The 23,949-nt window shown below is 40.7% G+C and overlaps 1 protein-coding gene across 1 annotated transcript; it reads right to left on the bottom strand.

Moving 5' to 3' along the window:
• Nucleotides 1-469: 469 nt before the first annotated feature.
• On the bottom strand, nt 470-23,111 carry LOC140231571 (chitobiosyldiphosphodolichol beta-mannosyltransferase-like). The gene is made up of 10 exons (XM_072311709.1): nt 22,796-23,111; nt 20,107-20,184; nt 19,215-19,321; nt 18,411-18,559; nt 17,745-17,904; nt 17,130-17,322; nt 15,800-15,979; nt 14,222-14,336; nt 10,314-10,389; nt 470-797 (listed from the first exon to the last, which is right to left on the bottom strand). Exons 1-10 carry the CDS (start codon nt 23,064-23,066, stop codon nt 669-671), a joined length of 1,458 nt encoding a protein of 485 aa, XP_072167810.1. The 5' UTR covers nt 23,067-23,111; the 3' UTR covers nt 470-668.
• Nucleotides 23,112-23,949: the final 838 nt, after the last annotated feature.

Raw genomic sequence — 23,949 nt, 5'->3', positions numbered from 1 at the left:
TTTCTTAGCATCCCTTTGCACCAAACTGCTTCATATTTTCTGCAACATCCCATTTGTATTGAACTCACTCACATTTTTTCACAACATCCTATCTGTATCAAATTGTCTGATTTTCCTGCAAAATTCCACCTGTATCAAACTGCCATCCGGCCGGCTGAACAGACATATAACTTCCTAACTTTTCTTTTCACAATCTGAGCAACAAAGAAGTCTCAAAATGAGTTGAAAGTATTGATGTTCTCATTATAAAAAGAATAAAAAATAAATAATGCTGCAGCCATGAATGGAATGTTGTCAATTACAGACTTCACAAATGAAAAATTTTCAGGCCAACTTGAGAATGATGTCGATTATTGTCTTGATAAATATAGGCCTATAAACAGTACATTTCCACACTCAGCTTAGCATAAAGCCTCATGCGAGACCACCCCTGGAAGGAGTTCTGCAAATAAAATACTGTAACACTTGTAGACGATGCCCTTTTTTTGCTGCATGAAAGTTTGACAAATTGCCACTGGTATGCAATGCATGTAGTGTAGACAAGAACTTTCACACGCACTTTAACTTCACACAAATCTTGGCTCTTCATAAAATTCGCAAAAAAAACTTCAGGTTCTACAATATATTTCCTTGGGGTGGAGGGAGGGAGGGCATTGGGTCATCAGCCTCTAGATGTACAGGGTTGGTTTGACGGTTCTTTTCCAACTCTCCTCCCAGCGCAGGCTCTGGAATGTCTTCAGGTTCTCCCGGAATCGCTGTAGCTTCTCCTGCTCGGCGGGGAAGTTGACGAGAAGCTCCTGAGAGTAGAAGCATACGAGGAGGAGGAGGAGGAGGAGGAGATGGAATGGAAGGAGGAGAGAGGAAAGGAGGGAGGGTGGGAGGGAATGATGGAAGGGAGAGGGTGAGAGGGAGAGTGAGAAAGGAGAAGGAAGAAGAGATAGATTGATAGAAAGAGATATATCAATGGAAATATAAGAGAGGGAGAGAGGAAAGAGAGGGAGGGAGGGGATGAAGGAAGGGAGAGGTTGAGAGGGAGAGTGAGAAAGGAGAAGGAAGAAGAGATAGATAGATAGAAAGAGATATATCAATGGACATATGAGAGAGGGAGAGAGGGAGGGAGGGAATGAAGGAAGGGAGAGGTTGAGAGGGAGAGTGAGAAAGGAGAAGGAAGAAGAGATAGATAGATAGAAAGAGATATATCAATGGACATATGAGAGAGGGAGAGAGGAGAGAGGGAGGGAGAGGGTGAGAGGGAGAGTGAGAAAGGAGAAGGAAGAAGAGATAGATTGATAGAAAGAGATATATCAATGGACATATGAGAGAGGGAGAGAGGAGAGAGGGAGGGAGAGGGTGAGAGGGAGAGTGAGAAAGGAGAAGGAAGAAGAGATAGATTGATAGAAAGAGATATATCAATGGAAATATAAGAGAGGGAGAGAGGAAAGAGAGGGAGGGAGGGGATGAAGGAAGGGAGAGGTTGAGAGGGAGAGTGAGAAAGGAGAAGGAAGAAGAGATAGATAGATAGAAAGAGATATATCAATGGACATATGAGAGAGGGAGAGAGGAGAGAGGGAGGGAGAGGGTGAGAGGGAGAGTGAGAAAGGAGAAGGAAGAAGAGATAGATTGATAGAAAGAGATATATCAATGGAAATATAAGAGAGGGAGAGAGGAAAGAGAGGGAGGGAGGGGATGAAGGAAGGGAGAGGTTGAGAGGGAGAGTGAGAAAGGAGAAGGAAGAAGAGATAGATTGATAGAAAGAGATATATCAATGGACATATGAGAGAGGGAGAGAGGGAGGGAGGGAATGAAGGAAGGGAGAGGTTGACAGGGAGAGTGAGAAAGGAGAAGGAAGAAGAGATAGATAGATAGAAAGAGATATATCAATGGACATATGAGAGAGGGAGAGAGGGAGGGAGGGGATGATGGAAGGGAGAGGTTGAAAGGGAGGGTGAGAAAGGAGAAGGAAGAAGAGATAGATAGAAAGAGATATATCAATGGAAATATAAGAGAGGGAGAGAGGAGAGAGGGAGGGAGGGGATGAAGGAAGGGAGAGGTTGAGAGGGAGAGTGAGAAAGGGGAAGGAAGAAGAGATAGTTTGATAGAAAGAGATATATCAATGGAAATATGAGAGAGGGAGAGAGGAGAGAGGGAGGGAGAGGGTGAGAGGGAGAGTGAGAAAGGAGAAGAACAGATAGATTGATAGAAAGAGATATATCAATGGAAATATAAGAGAGGGAGAGAGGAGAGAGGGAGGGAGGGGATGAAGGAAGGGAGAGGTTGAGAGGGAGAGTGAGAAAGGAGAAGAACAGATAGATTGATAGAAAGAGATATATCAATGGAAATATGAGAGAGGGAGAGAGGGAGGGAGTGGATGAAGGAAGGGAGAGGTTGAGAGGGAGAGTGAGAAAGGAGAAGGAAGAAGAGATAGATAGATAGAAAGAGATATATCAATGGAAATATGAGAGAGGGAGAGAGGGAGGGAGGGGATGAAGGAAGGGAGAGGTTGAGAGGGAGAGTGAGAAAGGAGAAGAACAGATAGATTGATAGAAAGAGATATATCAATGGAAATATAAGAGAGGGAGAGAGGAGAGAGGGAGGGAGGGAATGAAGGAAGGGAGAGGTTGAAAGGGAGAGTGAGAAAGGAGAAGAACAGATAGATTGATAGAAAGAGATATATCAATGGAAATATAAGAGAGGGAGAGAGGAGAGAGGGAGGGAGGGAATGAAGGAAGGGAGAGGTTGAGAGGGAGAGTGAGAAAGGAGAAGGAAGAAGAGATAGATTGATAGAAAGAGATATATCAATGGACATATGAGAGAGGGAGAGAGGGAGGGAGGAGATGATGGAAGGGAGAGGTTGAAAGGGAGGGTGAGAAAGGAGAAGGAAGAAGAGATAGATAGAAAGAGATATATCAATGGAAATATAAGAGAGGGAGAGAGGAGAGAGGGAGGGAGGGGATGAAGGAAGGGAGAGGTTGAGAGGGAGAGTGAGAAAGGGGAAGGAAGAAGAGATAGTTTGATAGAAAGAGATATATCAATGGAAATATGAGAGAGGGAGAGAGGAGAGAGGGAGGGAGGGAATGAAGGAAGGGAGAGGTTGAGAGGGAGAGTGAGAAAGGAGAAGAACAGATAGATTGATAGAAAGAGATATATCAATGGAAATATAAGAGAGGGAGAGAGGAGAGAGGGAGGGAGGGGATGAAGGAAGGGAGAGGTTGAGAGGGAGAGTGAGAAAGGAGAAGAACAGATAGATTGATAGAAAGAGATATATCAATGGAAATATGAGAGAGGGAGAGAGGGAGGGAGTGGATGAAGGAAGGGAGAGGTTGAGAGGGAGAGTGAGAAAGGAGAAGAACAGATAGATTGATAGAAAGAGATATATCAATGGAAATATGAGAGAGGGAGAGAGGGAGGGAGGGGATGAAGGAAGGGAGAGGTTGAGAGGGAGAGTGAGAAAGGAGAAGAACAGATAGATTGATAGAAAGAGATATATCAATGGAAATATAAGAGAGGGAGAGAGGAGAGAGGGAGGGAGGGAATGAAGGAAGGGAGAGGTTGAAAGGGAGAGTGAGAAAGGAGAAGAACAGATAGATTGATAGAAAGAGATATATCAATGGAAATATAAGAGAGGGAGAGAGGAGAGAGGGAGGGAGGGAATGAAGGAAGGGAGAGGTTGAGAGGGAGAGTGAGAAAGGAGAAGAACAGATAGATTGATAGAAAGAGATATATCAATGGAAATATAAGAGAGGGAGAGAGGAGAGAGGGAGGGAGGGGATGAAGGAAGGGAGAGGTTGAGAGGGAGAGTGAGAAAGGAGAAGGAAGAAGAGATAGATTGATAGAAAGAGATATATCAATGGAAATATAAGAGAGGGAGAGAGGAGAGAGGGAGGGAGGGAATGAAGGAAGGGAGAGGTTGAAAGGGAGAGTGAGAAAGGAGAAGGAAGAAGAGATAGATAGATAGAAAGAGATATATCAATGGAAATATAAGAGAGGGAGAGAGGAGAGAGGGAGGGAGGGGATGAAGGAAGGGAGAGGTTGAGAGGGAGAGTGAGAAAGGAGAAGGAAGAAGAGATAGATTGATAGAAAGAGATATATCAATGGAAATATAAGAGAGGGAGAGAGGAGAGAGGGAGGGAGGGGATGAAGGAAGGGAGAGGTTGAGAGGGAGAGTGAGAAAGGAGAAGGAAGAAGAGATAGATTGATAGAAAGAGATATATCAATGGAAATATAAGAGAGGGAGAGAGGAGAGAGGGAGGGAGGGAATGAAGGAAGGGAGAGGTTGAAAGGGAGAGTGAGAAAGGAGAAGGAAGAAGAGATAGATAGATAGAAAGAGATATATCAATGGACATATGAGAGAGGGAGAGAGGGAGGGAGGGAATGAAGGAAGGGAGAGGTTGAGAGGGAGAGTGAGAAAGGAGAAGGAAGAACAGATAGATTGATAGAAAGAGATATATCAATGGACATATGAGAGAGGGAGAGAGGGAGGGAGGGAATGAAGGAAGGGAGAGGTTGAGAGGGAGAGTGAGAAAGGAGAAGGAAGAACAGATAGATTGATAGAAAGAGATATATCAATGGAAATATGAGAGAGGGAGAGAGGAGAGAGGGAGGGAGGGAATGAAGGAAGGGAGAGGTTGAGAGGGAGAGTGAGAAAGGAGAAGGAAGAACAGATAGATTGATAGAAAGAGATATATCAATGGAAATATGAGAGAGGGAGAGAGGAGAGAGGGAGGGAGGGAATGAAGGAAGGGAGAGGTTGAGAGGGAGAGTGAGAAAGGAGAAGGAAGAAGAGATAGATAGATAGAAAGAGATATATCAATGGACATATGAGAGAGGGAGAGAGGGAGGGAGGGAATGAAGGAAGGGAGAGGTTGAGAGGGAGAGTGAGAAAGGAGAAGGAAGAACAGATAGATTGATAGAAAGAGATATATCAATGGACATATGAGAGAGGGAGAGAGGGAGGGAGGGAATGAAGGAAGGGAGAGGTTGAGAGGGAGAGTGAGAAAGGAGAAGGAAGAACAGATAGATTGATAGAAAGAGATATATCAATGGACATATGAGAGAGGGAGAGAGGGAGGGAGGGAATGAAGGAAGGGAGAGGTTGAGAGGGAGAGTGAGAAAGGAGAAGGAAGAACAGATAGATTGATAGAAAGAGATATATCAATGGAAATATGAGAGAGGGAGAGAGGAGAGAGGGAGGGAGGGAATGAAGGAAGGGAGAGGTTGACAGGGAGAGTGAGAAAGGAGAAGGAAGAAGAGATAGATAGATAGAAAGAGATATATCAATGGACATATGAGAGAGGGAGAGAGGGAGGGAGGAGATGAAGGAAGGGAGAGGTTGAAAGGGAGAGTGAGAAAGGAGAAGGAAGAACAGATAGATTGATAGAAAGAGATATATCAATGGACATATGAGAGAGGGAGAGAGGGAGGGAGGAGATGAAGGAAGGGAGAGGGTGAGAGGGAGAGTGAGAAAGGAGAAGGAAGAACAGATAGATAGATAGAAAGAGATATATCAATGGAAATATGAGAGAGGGAGAGAGGAGAGAGGGAGGGAGGGGATGAAGGAAGGGAGAGGTTGAAAGGGAGGGTGAGAAAGGAGAAGGAAGAACAGATAGATTGATAGAAAGAGATATATCAATGGACATATGAGAGAGGGAGAGAGGAGAGAGGGAGGGAGGGAGGGAATGAAGGGAGAGGTTGAAAGGGAGAATGAGAAAGGAGAAGGAAGAACAGATAGATTGATAGATAGAGATATATCAATGGAAATATGAGAGAGAGGGAGAGAGGAGAGAGGGAGGGAGGGAATGATGGAAGGGAGAGGTTGAGAGGGAGAGTGAGAAAGGAGAAGGAAGAAGAGATAGATAGATAGAAAGAGATATATATCAATGGACATATGAGAGAGGGAGAGAGGAGAGAGGGAGGGAGAGGGTGAGAGGGAGAGTGAGAAAGGAGAAGGAAGAAGAGATAGATAGATAGAAAGAGATATATCAATGGACATATGAGAGAGGAGAGAGGGAGGGAGGAGATGATGGAAGGGAGAGGTTGAAAGGGAGAGTGAGAAAGGGGAAGGAAGAAGAGATAGATAGATAGAAAGAGATATATCAATGGACATATGAGAGAGGGAGAGAGGAGAGAGGGAGGGAGAGGGTGAGAGGGAGAGTGAGAAAGGAGAAGGAAGAAGAGATAGATAGATAGAAAGAGATATATCAATGGACATATGAGAGAGGGAGAGAGGGAGGGAGAGGGTGAGAGGGAGAGTGAGAAAGGAGAAGGAAGAAGAGATAGATAGATAGAAAGAGATATATCAATGGACATATGAGAGAGGGAGAGAGGGAGGGAGGAGATGATGGAAGGGAGAGGTTGAAAGGGAGAGTGAGAAAGGGGAAGGAAGAAGAGATAGATAGATAGAAAGAGATATATCAATGGACATATGAGAGAGGGAGAGAGGAGAGAGGGAGGGAGAGGGTGAGAGGGAGAGTGAGAAAGGAGAAGGAAGAAGAGATAGATAGATAGAAAGAGATATATCAATGGACATATGAGAGAGGGAGAGAGGGAGGGAGGAGATGATGGAAGGGAGAGGTTGAAAGGGAGAGTGAGAAAGGGGAAGGAAGAAGAGATAGATAGATAGAAAGAGATATATCAATGGACATATGAGAGAGGGAGAGAGGAGAGAGGGAGGGAGAGGGTGAGAGGGAGAGTGAGAAAGGAGAAGGAAGAAGAGATAGATAGATAGAAGAGATATATCAATGGACATATGAGAGAGGGAGAGAGGGAGGGAGAGGGTGAGAGGGAGAGTGAGAAAGGAGAAGGAAGAAGAGATAGATAGATAGAAAGAGATATATCAATGGACATATGAGAGAGGGAGAGAGGAAAGAGAGGGAGGGAGAGGGTGAGAGGGAGAGTGAGAAAGGAGAAGGAAGAAGAGATAGATAGATAGAAAGAGATATATCAATGGACATATGAGAGAGGGAGAGAGGAGAGAGGGAGGGAGAGGGTGAGAGGGAGAGTGAGAAAGGAGAAGGAAGAAGAGATAGATAGATAGAAAGAGATATATCAATGGACATATGAGAGAGGGAGAGAGGAGAGAGGGAGGGAGAGGGTGAGAGGGAGAGTGAGAAAGGAGAAGGAAGAAGAGATAGATAGATAGAAAGAGATATATCAATGGACATATGAGAGAGGGAGAGAGGGAGGGAGAGGGTGAGAGGGAGAGTGAGAAAGGAGAAGGAAGAAGAGATAGATAGATAGAAAGAGATATATCAATGGACATATGAGAGAGGGAGAGAGGGAGGGAGGAGATGATGGAAGGGAGAGGTTGAAAGGGAGAGTGAGAAAGGGGAAGGAAGAAGAGATAGATAGATAGAAAGAGATATATCAATGGACATATGAGAGAGGGAGAGAGGAGAGAGGGAGGGAGAGGGTGAGAGGGAGAGTGAGAAAGGAGAAGGAAGAAGAGATAGATAGATAGAAAGAGATATATCAATGGACATATGAGAGAGGGAGAGAGGGAGGGAGAGGGTGAGAGGGAGAGTGAGAAAGGAGAAGGAAGAAGAGATAGATAGATAGAAAGAGATATATCAATGGACATATGAGAGAGGGAGAGAGGGAGGGAGGAGATGATGGAAGGAGAGGTTGAAAGGGAGAGTGAGAAAGGGGAAGGAAGAAGAGATAGATAGATAGAAAGAGATATATCAATGGACATATGAGAGAGGGAGAGAGGAGAGAGGGAGGGAGAGGGTGAGAGGGAGAGTGAGAAAGGAGAAGGAAGAAGAGATAGATAGATAGAAAGAGATATATCAATGGACATATGAGAGAGGGAGAGAGGGAGGGAGAGGGTGAGAGGGAGAGTGAGAAAGGAGAAGGAAGAAGAGATAGATAGATAGAAAGAGATATATCAATGGACATATGAGAGAGGGAGAGAGGGAGGGAGGGATGATGAAGGGAGAGGTTGAAAGGGAGAGTGAGAAAGGGGAAGGAAGAAGAGATAGATAGATAGAAAGAGATATATCAATGGACATATGAGAGAGGGAGAGAGGAGAGAGGGAGGGAGAGGGTGAGAGGGAGAGTGAGAAAGGAGAAGGAAGAAGAGATAGATAGATAGAAAGAGATATATCAATGGACATATGAGAGAGGGAGAGAGGGAGGGAGAGGGTGGGTGAGGGAAAGGAGAAGGAAGAAGAGATAGATAGATAGAAAGAGATATATCAATGGACATATGAGAGGGAGAGAGGGAGGGAGGAGATGATGGAAGGGAGAGGTTGAAAGGGAGAGTGAGAAAGGGGAAGGAAGAAGAGATAGATAGATAGAAAGAGATATATCAATGGACATATGAGAGAGGGAGAGAGGAGAGAGGGAGGGAGAGGGTGAGAGGGAGAGTGAGAAAGGAGAAGGAAGAAGAGATAGATAGATAGAAAGAGATATATCAATGGACATATGAGAGAGGGAGAGAGGAGAGAGGGAGGGAGAGGGTGAGAGGGAGAGTGAGAAAGGAGAAGGAAGAAGAGATAGATAGATAGAAAGAGATATATCAATGGACATATGAGAGAGGGAGAGAGGGAGGGAGGAGATGATGGAAGGGAGAGGTTGAAAGGAGAGTGAGAAAGGAGAAGGAAGAACAGATAGATTGATAGAAAGAGATATATCAATGGAAATATAAGAGAGGGAGAGAGGAAAGAGAGGGAGGGATCAAGATACAGAGAGATGAAAAGAAGGATGGAGGGATAGGGAGGTGAAGAAGAATGGAATAGCATGACAGGGATAGTGAGAGATGAGGATTGAAGTAGATATATATATATATATATATATATATATATATATATATATATATGTATGTATATATATATTTTTTAAAATCAATGGAAATACATACAGAGGGAGAGAAGAAAGAGAGGGAGGTAACGAGATACAGAGAGATGAAAAGAAGGATGGAGGGATAGGGAGGTGAAGAAGAATGGAATTAACTTGACAAGGAGTGTGAAAGATAGGAAGGGAAGAGGAGAGATCAGCAGAAATGTGTAGGAAGATGTACCAAAAGATGGGATGGGGGAGAGAGATGAACAGAGAGAGGGTGAAGCAAGAAAAGGAGAGTGAGGGAGGGAGAGCACAGAGTGTAAGAGCACAGGTCACTCATTACACCACACTTAATTACTAAACCTACATAATAACAGTATACTGTAGGTGGTTCCATGACATTTGCTCCTGCGACAATTGCTCCCAAGAAATATCTGCACGCTGAGCCAAACGTAAATTCTACCCATAAACATACTGTAAAGCAAGATAATATCGTGGCATAAAACTTTTGCAAATTGGAGCCAACAGCCTTTCACACGGCATGAAATTTTTGCGAATTGCCTTTGGCATTGAAGCATATAGTGCAGACAAGAACTTTTGTGTGCATTTTAACTTGCCAATCTTGGCTTGAGCAAAATTCATGAAATTAAAATGAACATGGACATTCCTCGTTTTACAGTAACCTCAACTCAAATCCTAACCCCACATCAAACTTAACCTAAAACCCTATCACAACCCAAACCCTAAGTTCTCAGAGAAAATAGACCAGAGCAATTGTCGCTGGAGCAAATGCTGTGTCACCACTGCAGGCAATACAATTCAATTCTTGCAAATGCCTGAAGTCCACACATTAATTTCTTAGATATGTTGCTTTCATCTTTTACTAATATATATATATATATATATGTCAATTCTTTCCTACAATTGTAAAAAAAAAACAACAACCCAGCATTCCTCAATATAATATTAAAAAATGAGAAAGTTCTCTTCTACATGTTATGCTGTTTCCTATGATTAAGTGACATTTGATGAACTGAAACTTTGATAAATGTGAATGTCTGGAACAATTCCAGAGGTACATACTATACACCTTTAGTAAATGAATCTTGATGAATCTTGACATGTAAAATGACAAGTAAATGGGAAAATATGAGTCCCAAAAGTGTTTTTCATGAAGTACAGTCATCAGATGAGAATTGAACACACACACAATCATTGTCACCTCATTACGTTATCATTTCATCTCAGATAGGCTACCGTAGTTTGCAAATTAAAGCACAAACCCTTGTCAGTCGTATGGGAATCTGTGCCATTGCATCCCTTTCAGGGTCTTTACATGTGCCATATTCCCTGCACCGTAACTGCTCCATCATTAGGGGAACAGCTACAGTATTTACACAGCCCATGGGACAGTGCCGGTGGTGAACATAGTCTTTTTGGCACAGACTCCTTTACGACCCACGAGGGTTTGTGTCTGCAATCTAAGGCTACCATGCTTGCAGAATGGGCAATGACTGCAAACCATTCCGACTGACCTGCAACTGCTTGGACAGTTCGTTGGAATCTTTGAAGATTAGTCCAGTTTCTTCGTGCTTGACCAACTCATTAATGCTGCATATTTTGATGTGGTTTTTCAGGTGTGGGAACAAAAGAAATAAGAAAGAGGAGAAACAGTCTGATTATAAACACTGTAGAGTAGAAGAAAAGCCCATTTTTGCCAACTCAATCTGTAAGGCAACTCTGCTTTATTGGTAAGGTTGATTCCACTCAATGAAAATCGTACAAAATGGCGAGCTTTCATAACAATCAAAAGAAAGCAAACACGTGGAACTTCGGAGACCACCAAGTTTTCATGGAACAGTGAAAACCATTACGACTACTCTTTTAAATTAAGAAAGGTGATAATGTCGCCATCTCACACCTCCCTCGTTTGTTTGCTTACAACAATGTAGACACATATCACAACTCTTTCCATCTCAAAAATTTGTCCGACTTCACATGAGAACTTTTGTGCAATCTTTTTGCCAGATTGACACTGTAACAATACATCATTATATGCAATTCATGCAATGCAGAGCAATGTGTCGCTAGCCCTTGCATGCATCAAGTCGCAACCACCATGAGTGTATACCTGACTACAAGAGCTAGTTACCTCCTGTACATGAATGCTTATATGGTTGATGCTTAACTATCATACATACAATTGACAAGAAATTTACAAGAAAAAGCATTAAACATATGTTCAATGCTTAGATGCACAAACAAAAGTCACACACAGAGTTTGTGCACTTGATAAAATCTGTAAGCGCCAGTAATCATTTCTTGGTTTCCTCCACAGAAATCACAGCAATGCTGTAGGTGGCGACAAGACATTTGCTCTTGTGACGGCTGCTCCGGTCTTATTTTCTACAAGGATTTAGGGTTAACCATTAGGGTTAGGGTTATGTTTGTGGGTAGAATTTATGTTTGGCTTGGCGTGTGGATATTTGATGGAAGCAACTGTCGCAGGAGCAACTGTCATGGAATTGCTGCAGGTATTTCATTGCCACATGTTTTCAATGAAAAAAACAAAAAAAACAAAAACAAAACCAACAAAAACAGATAACCAAAGTTTCCTAACCCTACCCAATCAAGCATGTAGGTTTTGATATCCAGATACTTTTAATTAAACTTCAAAGACATATCTCAAGGAATAAAGAGGTAGTTTCTAACAATATGCCAGTAAAAGTGTATACATCCCTTGACACAGAATTAGCACTCTACATACACATGTATATCCTGAACCCCCAAGAAACGTAACCCAATATGGAAATGTAAGCTAGTTGATACAGTGCTCAGAAGGATCAATGGCTTTGAGACAATTGAATACGGTTTCATTTTTTAATAGTGCACTGCACTGTTGGTAAAAGACAATGGTAAATTTCAAAATGAAAGGAAACTCACCAATAAACGGCCTCTAGATGTCAGAGGTGACATTTAAAAAAACTTTCAGTTTTTAACTGTCCTGGTAGAAATCACAACAGCAAGCAAGAGATGTGTAAGGTAAGATATTTTTCTTTTTCCCACCATTCCCTGTTTCAATGCCTAGGGTACCTTTACATTTGTACACTTGAGTGTTTGTGTGTGAGTCAGCCTTGAGACGGCAAAACAATGTATCTGCGTCCAACCTCATTTCCAGTAAATCGAGTTTGAAGTTTCGCAAACGTACAGCTCTTTTTCTGCTTTTGTTCAACACTTCATATCTTACCCTAGAAAGACCAACACTATCAGGAATACAGTGCATGCAAATTGATCTCACCAGACCCTTTATTTTAGAATAATTTGCATTTAATCAAAACATACATTGTTTTGACGTCTCAACATAACCACAGCATCGCCATTGATATGGCAAAACAATATAAGTCTCGATCACTGGCACACGTATACTGTATTACAATGTCAATATGCGCGAGTGACGTGCAGTCTATTACTGCGTAAACATGGAGATGGCAAAAGAATGTATTGCATTAGATACATTGCTTTGCCAAGTCCATGCCCGTCATGTGTTGAGCAGGGGGAAGCGTATCGCCGCTTACATTGTTTTGCCAACAAAATTTGGACAATTTCCAATGGGAGGGAGCATCATATCTCAGTAATGGAATGGGTTCTGATTTCAAGATTTGGTCAAGAGTTACATTATACTAAAAATAGGCTGAAATATGTGACGAAATCAATTTTCATGAATTTCGACATACATTGTTTTGCCATCTCAAGGCCGCAGTGTGTGCATGTGCGCGCGCGTGTGTGTGTGGGGGGGGGGGCAGGGGTTAGTTGCATTGGATGGTCTGCAAAGAAAGAGAATTAGGATTAAATTAATATTTCTGTTTAATGTGCATAGAGCTCAAAATCCTTCACACTGTACTTAGGGAGGGATCAGATTTTTGTGTCAATGCTAATCACTTGGGGTCATCTCTCGAGACCAACACCCAGGAGTTCAACATTGGAAAAAGGTCCAAGAGTCACACAGTTCATGAGTTTGACACTGGGCAAATAAGTTCGTCACTGGGTAAAAACAGCTCATGAGTTCGACATTACAACACGGGGCTTAATGTGTTGGTCTCGTGGGCCTTGTCTGTCAAACTCATGGGCTGTATGACTTGTGGGTGTTGGTCTCGTGACATGCACCCAATCACTTTTCCCTTTAACTGTTATGACAGAATGTTTGTTTCTCTTATCTCTGCATCACTTTTTGATACGTCATGATGATTTGGTAACTTATGCTTGATTTTCCTCATTTACTTCTTCTCCAACAATCTTTGAATAACTTAGTCACTGGCCTATGATCCCTAAATTGACAATGGAGTTGCCATGTACCCAGTGGTTTCAAATAATTCCACTGATTCCCATTTGCCCACTTCTCACCACTGCTAGCAACTGAACCTCATTCTGCTACTAGCTTTTGAAGTTCTAAATTAATAAGTTTGACTAATAAATATTACAGAAAATTCTCAGGGGCGGATCCAGGAATTCCGCAAAGGGGAGGCGCCTTTGCAAAATTAAAGGGGTTTGCACACACCCCCTCCCACTTTTTTTTTTTTTTTTTAACCAAAAATAAAGAGGGGGCCCACGCCCTGTGCAACCCCCCCTGGATCTGTCACTGATTCCACCAATCAATCTATGAATTCTGAAGAAAAAAAATGGAGGAAGGACACCATATCATATCAGGCAAATATGTGATAACACATGAGAAATAAACTTGAGAGCTAATCTTTGCCAAACCTCTCCACAATTCCCTCCTTGAAAATCCCCAGGCTGACAGTTAGAAATGACTGCTATTCATCAACAAGGAATGTTCATGTTCATTTGAATTTTGTGAATTTCACTAAAGCCAAGATTCTGTTCATTTCAATTTTGTTTTTTGTTTTTTTTTTGTTTTGGAATTCTAAAGGTAGATTTTAGTCTGATAAAATTCTTCTTTTATGTCAACTAATATGGCAGTGATTTTGAAAATTATGATGTATACTTCTTTATGTCATGTCCTCTCACATGAAACTGAGTTTATTTTATTCAAACCTTGACATGTTCTGAACTCAAGACATGCCATCTGTAACCCACAACATGCCACATCACTGTGCATACACATATGGAGGAGTCAAAAGTTTGCTTATATCGGCACATACACGTGTCCCACACTCGCATTCCAAACCACATGATTGTGTCGAGGCTGGGCCAAATACGTAAGGGTCTAACCACTTGGGCCCCCACTTTTTCTACTCCAGAAGTGGCACCAGAAAATGTGGTTAAGCCTTTTTTGTTTTTCTTGTCAGCGAATTAACCCCAGAAGTTGTACCAGAAAATTGCGCTAAAGGCTTTTTTTTTTCCCTTGTCAGCTGATGAAACCAGAAGTGGCAACAGAAAAATATGAACTTCACGCCGGAACCTGTGTCAACCTGTAGTAACTCACCACTTGTAGTTTATTGCACACACAGGAAGTCCACAGCCGTACATGTCCACCACCTTCATGGGTAGGTCAACACCACTGGAGGAATAGTGGAGGCAAACCCCCAGGTCTGCCGATCCTGGGGTGGAATAAAAACAGGAAGAAAGAAAATCTTGTCATGAAATACAGAAACTGAACATACAGTTGAACCTCTCTTATCCGGCCTCCCTTTATCCGGATCTCTCTATTATACGGACGCAATCTCGCCGTGATTTTTTTTTTTTTTTTTATAATTACGGGAGGAAAGGGGGATTCCCAACTCCTAAAGAACTCCTACACAAACACACATGAATTACATATTACTTCCAACATTAACATACACCTCTATTTTGGGGTTTGTTACTGAGTGTAACAATGAAAAGGTTGCAGTATACATGGGCTACATCAGTACATGTGTATGTATATGTACATGTATAAAGCATTGAGTCTCCCGTATTCGGCCAAATCCCTTATCCGGATGAGCCCCGGTCCCGACTTGTCCGGATACGAGAGGTTCAACTGTATGTGTGAATTGAGAGTGACATTTCTGTGGCTAGCAACTTGTATCAATGGACATCCTTTAATAGGAGGTGAGAAGATGTCTTAATTCTTAGCCCAGGCCTCACTCTAATAGAACTTTTACGCCAATCATCCATTTCAATAAAATCAAGGTCCCTTGTGGGATGTGATTTGAATTCATATGAATATATCTGCAGGCTGGTTCTGACTATTTAATAATGTTATTTCTGCAGAACCTCCTGTCCAATGACTTGACTGTTCTTTATGAACTGCAAAGGAAAATATGTACCAAAGTTGGTATGAGAATGAAGAGAAAGGAATTAGTCGACAGAAGAACACTGCAACTGCTCCATTACTAAGAGCATCCAATAATCAACCATCTGAAGGGCACAGTTAAGCCCATGAACTGTTCTTGTCTCATTTTTCCCTTTTTTAAAGCTTCAAAAAAAAATTATTTACATCATGTAAACAAAGAGCATCTTGCACCTGTCTAGTGTGGTAAACAAAAACAAAAAGAATAAGAGTCATCAAGCACCAGTTCACAAGAATTCTTGACAGGAAAAAGAAGATAAAGGAGTACAGAAATAACACTGGTACTTCTACATCATTTTATTGTTAAATCTAGAATTCAGCAATTTCTTAATGATGCATGGAATACAGGGAAAATGGGGCAAAAACATGGACTCCAAGGTGACAAACTCTTTGAATATAGTAACTTGTTTGATATGCAAAAATTATCAGGCTGTTAAATATGGACCATCATTTACCAAACTCTTTGCATATAATGACTGCCTTGTGATGCATTCATAAAGAACAGGAGCTGCTCAGCCCTGATTTAATGTTTGCAAAGCTAATTACACACAGTAAGCATGCATCAGAAGCACTAAATACAGAACAGGGAAAGCTAAATCTCGACTAAAAACTACTCGAAGCACAGCAATTTGTTTGATACATCAGGTAGGAAAATAAAGCCTGGTAAAATTGGTGGCGGGGAATCTGGACTGAATGCTGCCAAACTCTTCCAAAGGGACTCCCGGTACTAACCCAGTAGCCTGGGGTAGTCCTCTGCCTGCAGCCAGGGGGTGCAGACACGGATGTGCTGGAACTTGCGCTCCTTTATGAGTTGTTGGTAGTGCTCCTTCTGTGGGCCCTTGCCAGTGATCGCACAGACCAGGCGTGGCAACTTGGACCCCGCCCCACCCGCACTCTTTGCTGCCTCATACTCTGTGAAGTAAATGATGATGATGGTGAACTTAGCAATGCATGACAGAGACAACAATCATGATGTTGATGATGACAGTAATGATTCAAATTTGAGTTGTTTTTATTGTGACTGATTGAGAAATTGCCCTTCATTGATGTAACTAATCACAAATTTAAAGGTCCAGTTTACCTTTGAGAGAAGTGATTTCAAAAATGTTCAAGATATCACATTTGATGCATATGAGTAGGTCTATTGTACCACAGAACATCCTACCATATACAATTTTCACAATAAAACCTAAAACATAAGGAGATATATGTATTTTTCTTAGTAAACCGTAACTGTAAACAGTTTAGTCTGGAAACATTTTTATTATAACTATTGTTCACAATTTGTATATTTAACAATACTTAACTTGATTTTACTGATTCAAATTTTTACAGTGGTAGTTTTTATCCCTAACTCACATTTTAGAACTATTTTAAAGCACTAATGCTGGGTTTTTGTTTCATCTGCAAATGGTAAATTATGCCTTTAACCATATAGGTAGTTTTGTGCTGTGTGTGTTACTTACTGGACATCTCCACTGGCAAGTTCTTAATTGAATACTATACAGTCTACACTACAAGACTCCATTGTACGATGGAGAAAACCAATGGAATTCACAGCCAACAAGTCATGAGATACGAGCTCTGCAATGGTATGCCGAGCTCTGCATTGGTATGCTGCCCTCTACAGATTTTTACTTTACAGTTGTACAAACCGAGCCTACAAAACAAACACTGAAATTATTTTATCTTGTGTAAATGTTAAACTAAAAGCTGATACATGCAAAAAATGAAGATGTGATGTACAAAAGAAATGCATTTATTGTGCATTTCCATGTCTGAATGTATCGAAAAGGACACTTTACTATGTAATTACAGGCATAGAGTACCATCAGGAATACACCGTCAGTAATTTATTGGAAAATGAAGTGGCATTCAGGACGAGAAATCAGTGGTATGTGCACCAGAGCATCATACATCTTGGGAAATTAGAGTGGTTAAAAAAAAAAAAATGAAAAGGAGGCTTTCACGATCACAGATTTGTCAAGCTTGCCATCCAAAGGGGTTTGGTTATGTGTAAGTTGACAAAGAACATTCTGGAAGAGAGATCAACACAACTCACCATCCAGGGCTTTGAGGAGAATCGAGAAATCTTCATCCTCCGTCCAACTCGTGCTGCTGATAATCAGGGCGGGTCGGTCGTCCAGCTTTCGCACACCGTCCGACGAGCTCGCACAGGTGAGGGCCGTCTGTTCGCTGCTGTCCTCCGACGAAGAACGGAATTCTGGGTAGTCCACTGCCAGCCTTGTAAACAACTGAAATGATGCAATGATGCAGCATAAAATAACTCATCTCTGAAAACATGCAAATCTAACTAAGAACAGCCCCCCTTTTACAGACTGAGTTGGCAACATCTTTATTGCTTCTCCTTTTCTTCTACCTCCCTTGTCTTTTTTTCAAGGAATTAATTCATCTCTCCTTTTTTCTCTCTCTCTGTCTTCCTCTTCCTCTTTTTATCTGCAGACTCAAGAATGAGCATTGGTCTAATATCCTTTGGAATCCAAGTCAAAGTATAATGTAACATTTCTTCACTCAAACAACATTCTTTTAAACATATTTGTCCTGAACTTGCTCAAGGAGGGAAGTGTAAAAATTATGCCTGAAGTACACATGACTTAGATTGTACATCTGACATGATAAAATCACACCTATTCCATACTGCAAGCGTGACAGTCACCTCATGCTGATCTTCTAATGAAGTCTCCTTGAATTTCTCGGCCGGTCTGTCGTAGAGTGTGACGGGCCTCTTGATCTGCCAGTTGTCCGTCAGGTCGGCCTTCATGGCTTCTGACACGCAGTAGTGACCGTCGGCACGGCGACCAAAGAAACGCTCAAACCTTAACAGAGATACGAGAAACAAGACTTTCTTCAACGATGGTGACATTAACGAATATCACTATACATGACAGAAAAGATGATATTGATTTGTTTTCCGGTAAATAATTCTCTACTCCTAATGCGGAGTACACCACGTCTGACAAGGCAAGTGTTATCAATGATGACAATAAATGTACTGACAATACTCATGATGAGAATCATCAAGTGATCATGATATGATAGATACAAACTGTACACTGTATCTGTAGCATCATAAGAAGAATAAAAAAGAAGCTGAAGAAGAAAAAAGAGAAGACAGGTAGAAGAGGAAGAAAAAGGAGGAGAAGAAGGAATAGAAGATAAAGCAGCAAAAGGAGAAGAAGAAAAGGAAGGGAAAAAAGAAGAAGAAGAAGAAGAAGAAGAAGAAGAAGACAAAGTAGAGTTGATGAGGAAGAAGGAGAAGGAGAAGAGTTACAAAGAGTAGAAGAGCAGGAAGAGAAACACTGTTGAAGTCCTCTGCCCTTACTTCTCTCCAAATCTGACAAGCGGGTGGTCCTTTCCCAAGCTGAGCCCCAGGATGGTGTACCCGTAGTTGTGCATGTCCAGCATGAACTTGCTGCCATAGACCTTGCAGGCAAACCAGGCCACTGCTAATGTCGGTATGGCTGGTGGGTTCTGGCAAAAAAGAAAGTGAAGGAGGGTGTTTCACAAAAAAGCAAAGATTGTAATATACCTCATATCCACTTCTTTGGGTGATACAGATCATGGATTTTTTTAAATCTTAATTTTGATTTTTATTTATTTTTTTATTCTTTATTATTATTATCTTTTTTTTTTGGGGGGGGGGGCCATGCGATGAGGCACTTATTAGACAGTTTGGAGTTAAGTTCTGCACATGAGAAAATAAAAGTATATTTGAGAAAAAAAGACATGACAAGACACATGGGTAGTAATGAGCAATGTCAGGGCAAGCACCTGAACAGTTTCTTCACATAGTGCTCAGTGAAATAACATTTCTATACATCGAGGGAGCTATTTAACATGAAACCAAGTTCAATTACTAAAGAGGGTGATATCTAGCTTTAAAACTGTTTCATTTTGATGGTTTGAAATTCAGGGGCATTTGAACCATTACTAACTGTGAACAGGTCTATTGAAACTGCAATTTTTGGTTTATTTTTAAAAATCATAACCACACAGCTCAGTTTTTCAAAACTATCTAATATATCTTCTACACATCCAAACATATGCAGACACCATTCTGGAATCTCTCTTCCAAAATGGTAATGATGATAATCAATAGTTCTGTTTTACCTCATCCTCAACCAACCTGCACTAGTATGTGTGAGGGCCATCTCATCTTGAAGAAGAGAACCCAACCAAGTTGAAAACACTGGTACAGCACCTTCAGAAAATATCTTGCAAGGGAAGGTACAACTGCAGATAAAAAGGTAAAACCACAAGCACACAAAACATTGGTAATCTTCAATCTCATTACATTTGAATGTATGTGAGTCTCTGCATGAAATTCTATCATAAGAATACAAAATGATGAATTTGTTGAATTTGAAAATTTGAAATGATGGCTACATAGTACTTCAAGTAATAAAATTGTACATTTCATGCTATAAAGGCACACTAAATTATATGAGTTTTGAGTTATATCAGTAGAAATTACTTTATATTGCGGAGATAAGTACACCAGAATATAGCAAATATGACAGCAAAGCCTCTTACAGCTGTATAATATTACCTATAATTTCTCATACACGGGATAACATGCAACAGAATCTTTATAAAGTAAAATTGTCACCAACACATCAGGTGAAAGGCATTGCATAAAGGCTTCCATGTATTATGTAGTTACCATAATCCTCAGAAAGTCCAAAATCTAGTTATTGCACAGATTAAACAGACTTAAACATAACAATGATTATCCTCTTACTGATATGATCACATTCACCACAAAAGTTCATATTGTCATTACTAATTACAGACAAAAACATATGCGACACTTATTATGATTGAAAATAATTATCCCTGCAACTCCCAAAGTATATAACTCCATTAATGTGTGAAAATGTTCAATGACATTTTGAATGCATGGATGTGTTTAATGACATTCTTGAATGCCTGCATAAAATGCTTTTGCACTTTGTATTTTGGTAGCATCGCATATGACAATGAGGGGCCACACACGTGCGCCAAAGTTGTCGACTCACATTTAAACGATGGCGGATCTGACATGACATGCAGCACAATGCGTTCATTACTCAGCAGGTCTTCATGTGGTTTGGATCCTGGAAAAGTGAAAAAAAAATGAGAAGATACACCTTGTGGAAGACTAGGTTTGGGGGGGGGGGGGAAATATTGTGGAACTGAAAAAGTTAATTGACAATACCATGGTGCTAATGAGAACCATTACCATGAAAGGTATTCACTGAACATCTAAACAGCTGTGTCAATCTCTTTTTCCCATCCTCTCAACCTTATCATGACTTTGTACATCACTATTGGTCATCCCTTCCATACCTGCCAACATTTCAAGATGAAATATCTTACTCGTGGATTGCAAAAATCTTATTTTATATGCAAACTGAAGTTAAAAATCTTACTTTCGGTCAAATCTTCAGAAAATACACATGAAAGGTATATCTAAATATTTTTTAAAAATCTGATTTCCCTGACAAAAAATCTGATTTTGCTATTTCGAACGTAAAAAATCTTACTGAATCTGATAAAATCTTACTAGTTGGCAAGTATGCCCTTCCCCTCCCTACCCCATCTTGTCCCATTAACCAAAATGAGGTATCATGATGAGGTACATTAAAATTCAACGAGAATGATAACTTAAGATGAGCTTGATTTAAAAAAGGGAGATATTTCACTGACCAAATAAAGTGGATATTGACTAAGTTCTTAAATTGCAATCTTTCAGCTTGTTCCCTTGTTGAACTAGCCCACACACTGTACAAACAAACGGTCTACTCACGGACGGTCACGTACAACTCGACGGAGTAGTTATTACTCACAGGGTCGAAGTCCATGAAAACAGCACATGGTAGCATTTATAATCAGCGACACATATTTTGAATACCATTAGCCAGTGGTTGCACACACACATTGAAAGTGTGCTCCAGTCATTTCTTCTGACTGGATAGATTTCCATGATTACCTTTCTTATCTTGTTCAAAATCAAATGCTCCATAGCTACAGCATATATCTTCTGAATGTTTTTGTCTATCTCCTGAGATTTCTTCGTAAACTTTGACCTGCAGTCAAAATAGATATTTACTCATACCCACTCTCATACTTTTGTTATAATTTCTAAAAGGACAAATAAGGTAAAAGAAAAGCATGGTGCACTTCTACTGGTACTGTAGGCAACAGTGAAGGGGCAGTAGATTTTTTTTTTTTTTTTTTTTTTTTTTTTGGGGGGGGGGGGGGCTGTGGTGTCAAGGGTAACTGTACCTTTGGAAGGATTTTTCCCCCTTTTTTATGAGCCAAAAGGTGGGGGGGGGGGGAGCCCCACCCCCCCCCCCCCAGTTCTGTGGCCCCAGTAAATGACTATTTCATCATCATATAAAAATGGATGATGTAATCTTTCTCTTCTATGAAAAATATGTCTTTTGGCAGTACTGTGAGAGCATTATATGTTACTCACCAGACAACGTGAATATGTATTAAATATTGCTTGGGACATTGGAATGTACTGCCTGAGCTAGGACCACATTGCAAGTCAATACAATAAGTTTAATATGATCCAAACAAGGGCAATTATGCTATTCTTGTATCTCCTGGAAAAAGGCTGACCAATATCACTACTATATTCATTTTAAATGATTCATTTAAAACGATTTACTTCAACGAATGGATAGTTAGCAATATCATTACCATCATTCATCACATTGATTCTTAAATGATTTACTCCCTCCCTCGAAATTACAGCAATGCCTTTATCATTCATCAGATCATGGAGCCTCAGTAGTGTTTGTCTTGTCTTGCCGAAGATCCCCACAATCAATAGGTTGATTATCATGACACTGTTTGCAAAGCACTATTCCTGCATGATGACATCTCTCACAAATTAAGCAAGCAGTGCTACACTACCGAATGTGTACATTTCAGCATAACTATGTTTTGTTTTGTTTTTTCTTCATCATATTGTGCTGTTTAATTTTACAGTACATGTGTGAGTTTCAATACAGTAAGCCTACACGGGACAAATATTAATACAATACCCATATATTTTTGTATATTATGATACATAATTTGCAAATCAGAACTGGGGTCTATTTAATTTCCAAGCTACATTGATACCTCGGAAGTAGGCGTAAAGTTAAACCAAACTTATTTGCCTCTTTACTGTTAAGTCGTCGTATCATGCTGAAATTAATAACTCTGTGGTACATCTGTTTTACCGTTTTGTTGTTTTTGACAGAATTACCATCTTCGATCCCTTAAACAACACATCTGCGATCTTGTACCATATTTTAAGTATATATTAACTTGCCTGTTAGGCTGAAGCAAACAAGTTCTAATTCTTTACTTGGTATATTTCTACCTGAATGATTTAGACATTATTTTATCAAGACGATGCATGTACAATATGTCTGTAAAGTTTATGTAAATTTCTAACTGGGGAATATACTGGTCCAGATTTAACCCCGGGGCGCTCCTTGTACACAGTTATTATTTTAGTATTGACTTAGCATTCTAAATAGTACGTAGCAAACAGCTTTAAATTTACTTCAAGAATTTGCATTCCCTTCTTCCGCTAATTAATAATCCTGAAAATACATCGATCCAGACTGGCATTAATATTAGGCCTATGTAATAGACCAGAAAGGGAAGTGCACACACGAATCAACGAAGGCGATCTATGATGAAAATAAGAAGCTCAAACTGTACCTCCATAACCGACCAATTCAACGTCGAATTTCTCGGCAGCCAGCGACAGCGCATGATATTGCATGCGGGGACTTCTCCCGATGTCGCCCAGCACCAGCACGCACGCCCTACTACCAGCCCTGGCGACTCGGTAACCAGAAGCCATGTAGACGAAGAGCAGCGACACAAACATGACGCTGTACAGTCCCTGGCTGTACAGGTAGACTTCCATAAACACAATCAACCCTCCTTGGGTCAAAATGTCTAAATTAATCGGCGTTGGATTAGACATCTTTCTTCCGCCGCGTACCTTAACGAAGACAAATTTAATGTAAGGTGTCGAGTAATGCCGCACCCGTGACTTGACTCAGCTCAGATCATGGGTGAGAAAAGGCACGTAACTAGCTAGCTAGCTACGATTACGCAAGAGCTGAATGCGGTAACTTTACTGCGGTACGGTGCAACTCAAAACAGCACTGACGACAAGATAATCAAAGGTGTAAAATAACTCAACGGGTCTTCCAAAGTCAGTAGTTTTTGTTTGTTTTGTTTGTTTGTTTTTCGAATACAGATGCCGTTTGCAAAGATATATGAATGACTAACATCATCACTACCCTTGCGAGGTTTTTTAAGTTTGGATCAGGAGTACAGTATTTCACATTACTATTTGTATCTTCAAGGAGGTACAATTTGTACTAGGGATTGACAGATATTGTAGAACCATGGAGGTTCAAACTCTGTACCTCCATGGTAGAACCTGGTAGAAATAAAAAGTTGGGGTAGAGGAATTGAAGGAGGCATGAACACAAAAATGGGAATATGTGGAGTTTTCACATAGGCCTATTTATAAGTAGTTGCATTATTTCAGTGAAAAGGTGTTTGTTTGTTTTTTTTTTTTTTTCATTCCAACCCAATCTCTGATTAAGAATCATCAACAGAACATAACTAAATTACCGGTACATATTTGTCCTAAAAATGTAACACAAAAGGTTGAGGCTGTAATATATTGTGCATAATTATATCAGGATTGCTTTTTTTTTTTCCTCTCGAGTTTTTTAGGATCAGCACGACATTATATGAAATGTATGGAATGTCAGAGTCTCTCACTCAAAGGATGAAATTTTGCAGGCAAACTTGCATGACCTGCGGTATAAAAAAAAAAAAAATCAGCATCT

This window comes from Diadema setosum, chromosome 8 (genome assembly GCF_964275005.1).
Source record: "Diadema setosum chromosome 8, eeDiaSeto1, whole genome shotgun sequence".
Taxonomy (NCBI): domain Eukaryota; kingdom Metazoa; phylum Echinodermata; class Echinoidea; order Diadematoida; family Diadematidae; genus Diadema; species Diadema setosum.
Note: the sequence above shows the minus strand (reverse complement) of the source record. Positions and strands in the feature narration are given on the sequence as shown.

Excerpts from the sequence above, each read along its gene's own strand:
- LOC140231571 (XM_072311709.1), bottom strand. The coding sequence starts at position 23,066 with ATGTCTAATCCAACGCCGATTAATTTAGACATTTTGACCCAAGGAGGG. Across the intron at positions 19,322-20,106 it reads AGATCCGCCATCGTTTAAAT|TTGTACCTTCCCTTGCAAGA; the intron begins GTGAGTCGACAA and ends TTTTATCTGCAG. Across the intron at positions 10,390-14,221 it reads TGTGCAATAAACTACAAGTG|CATTAATGAGTTGGTCAAGC; the intron begins GTGAGTTACTAC and ends CAAAATATGCAG.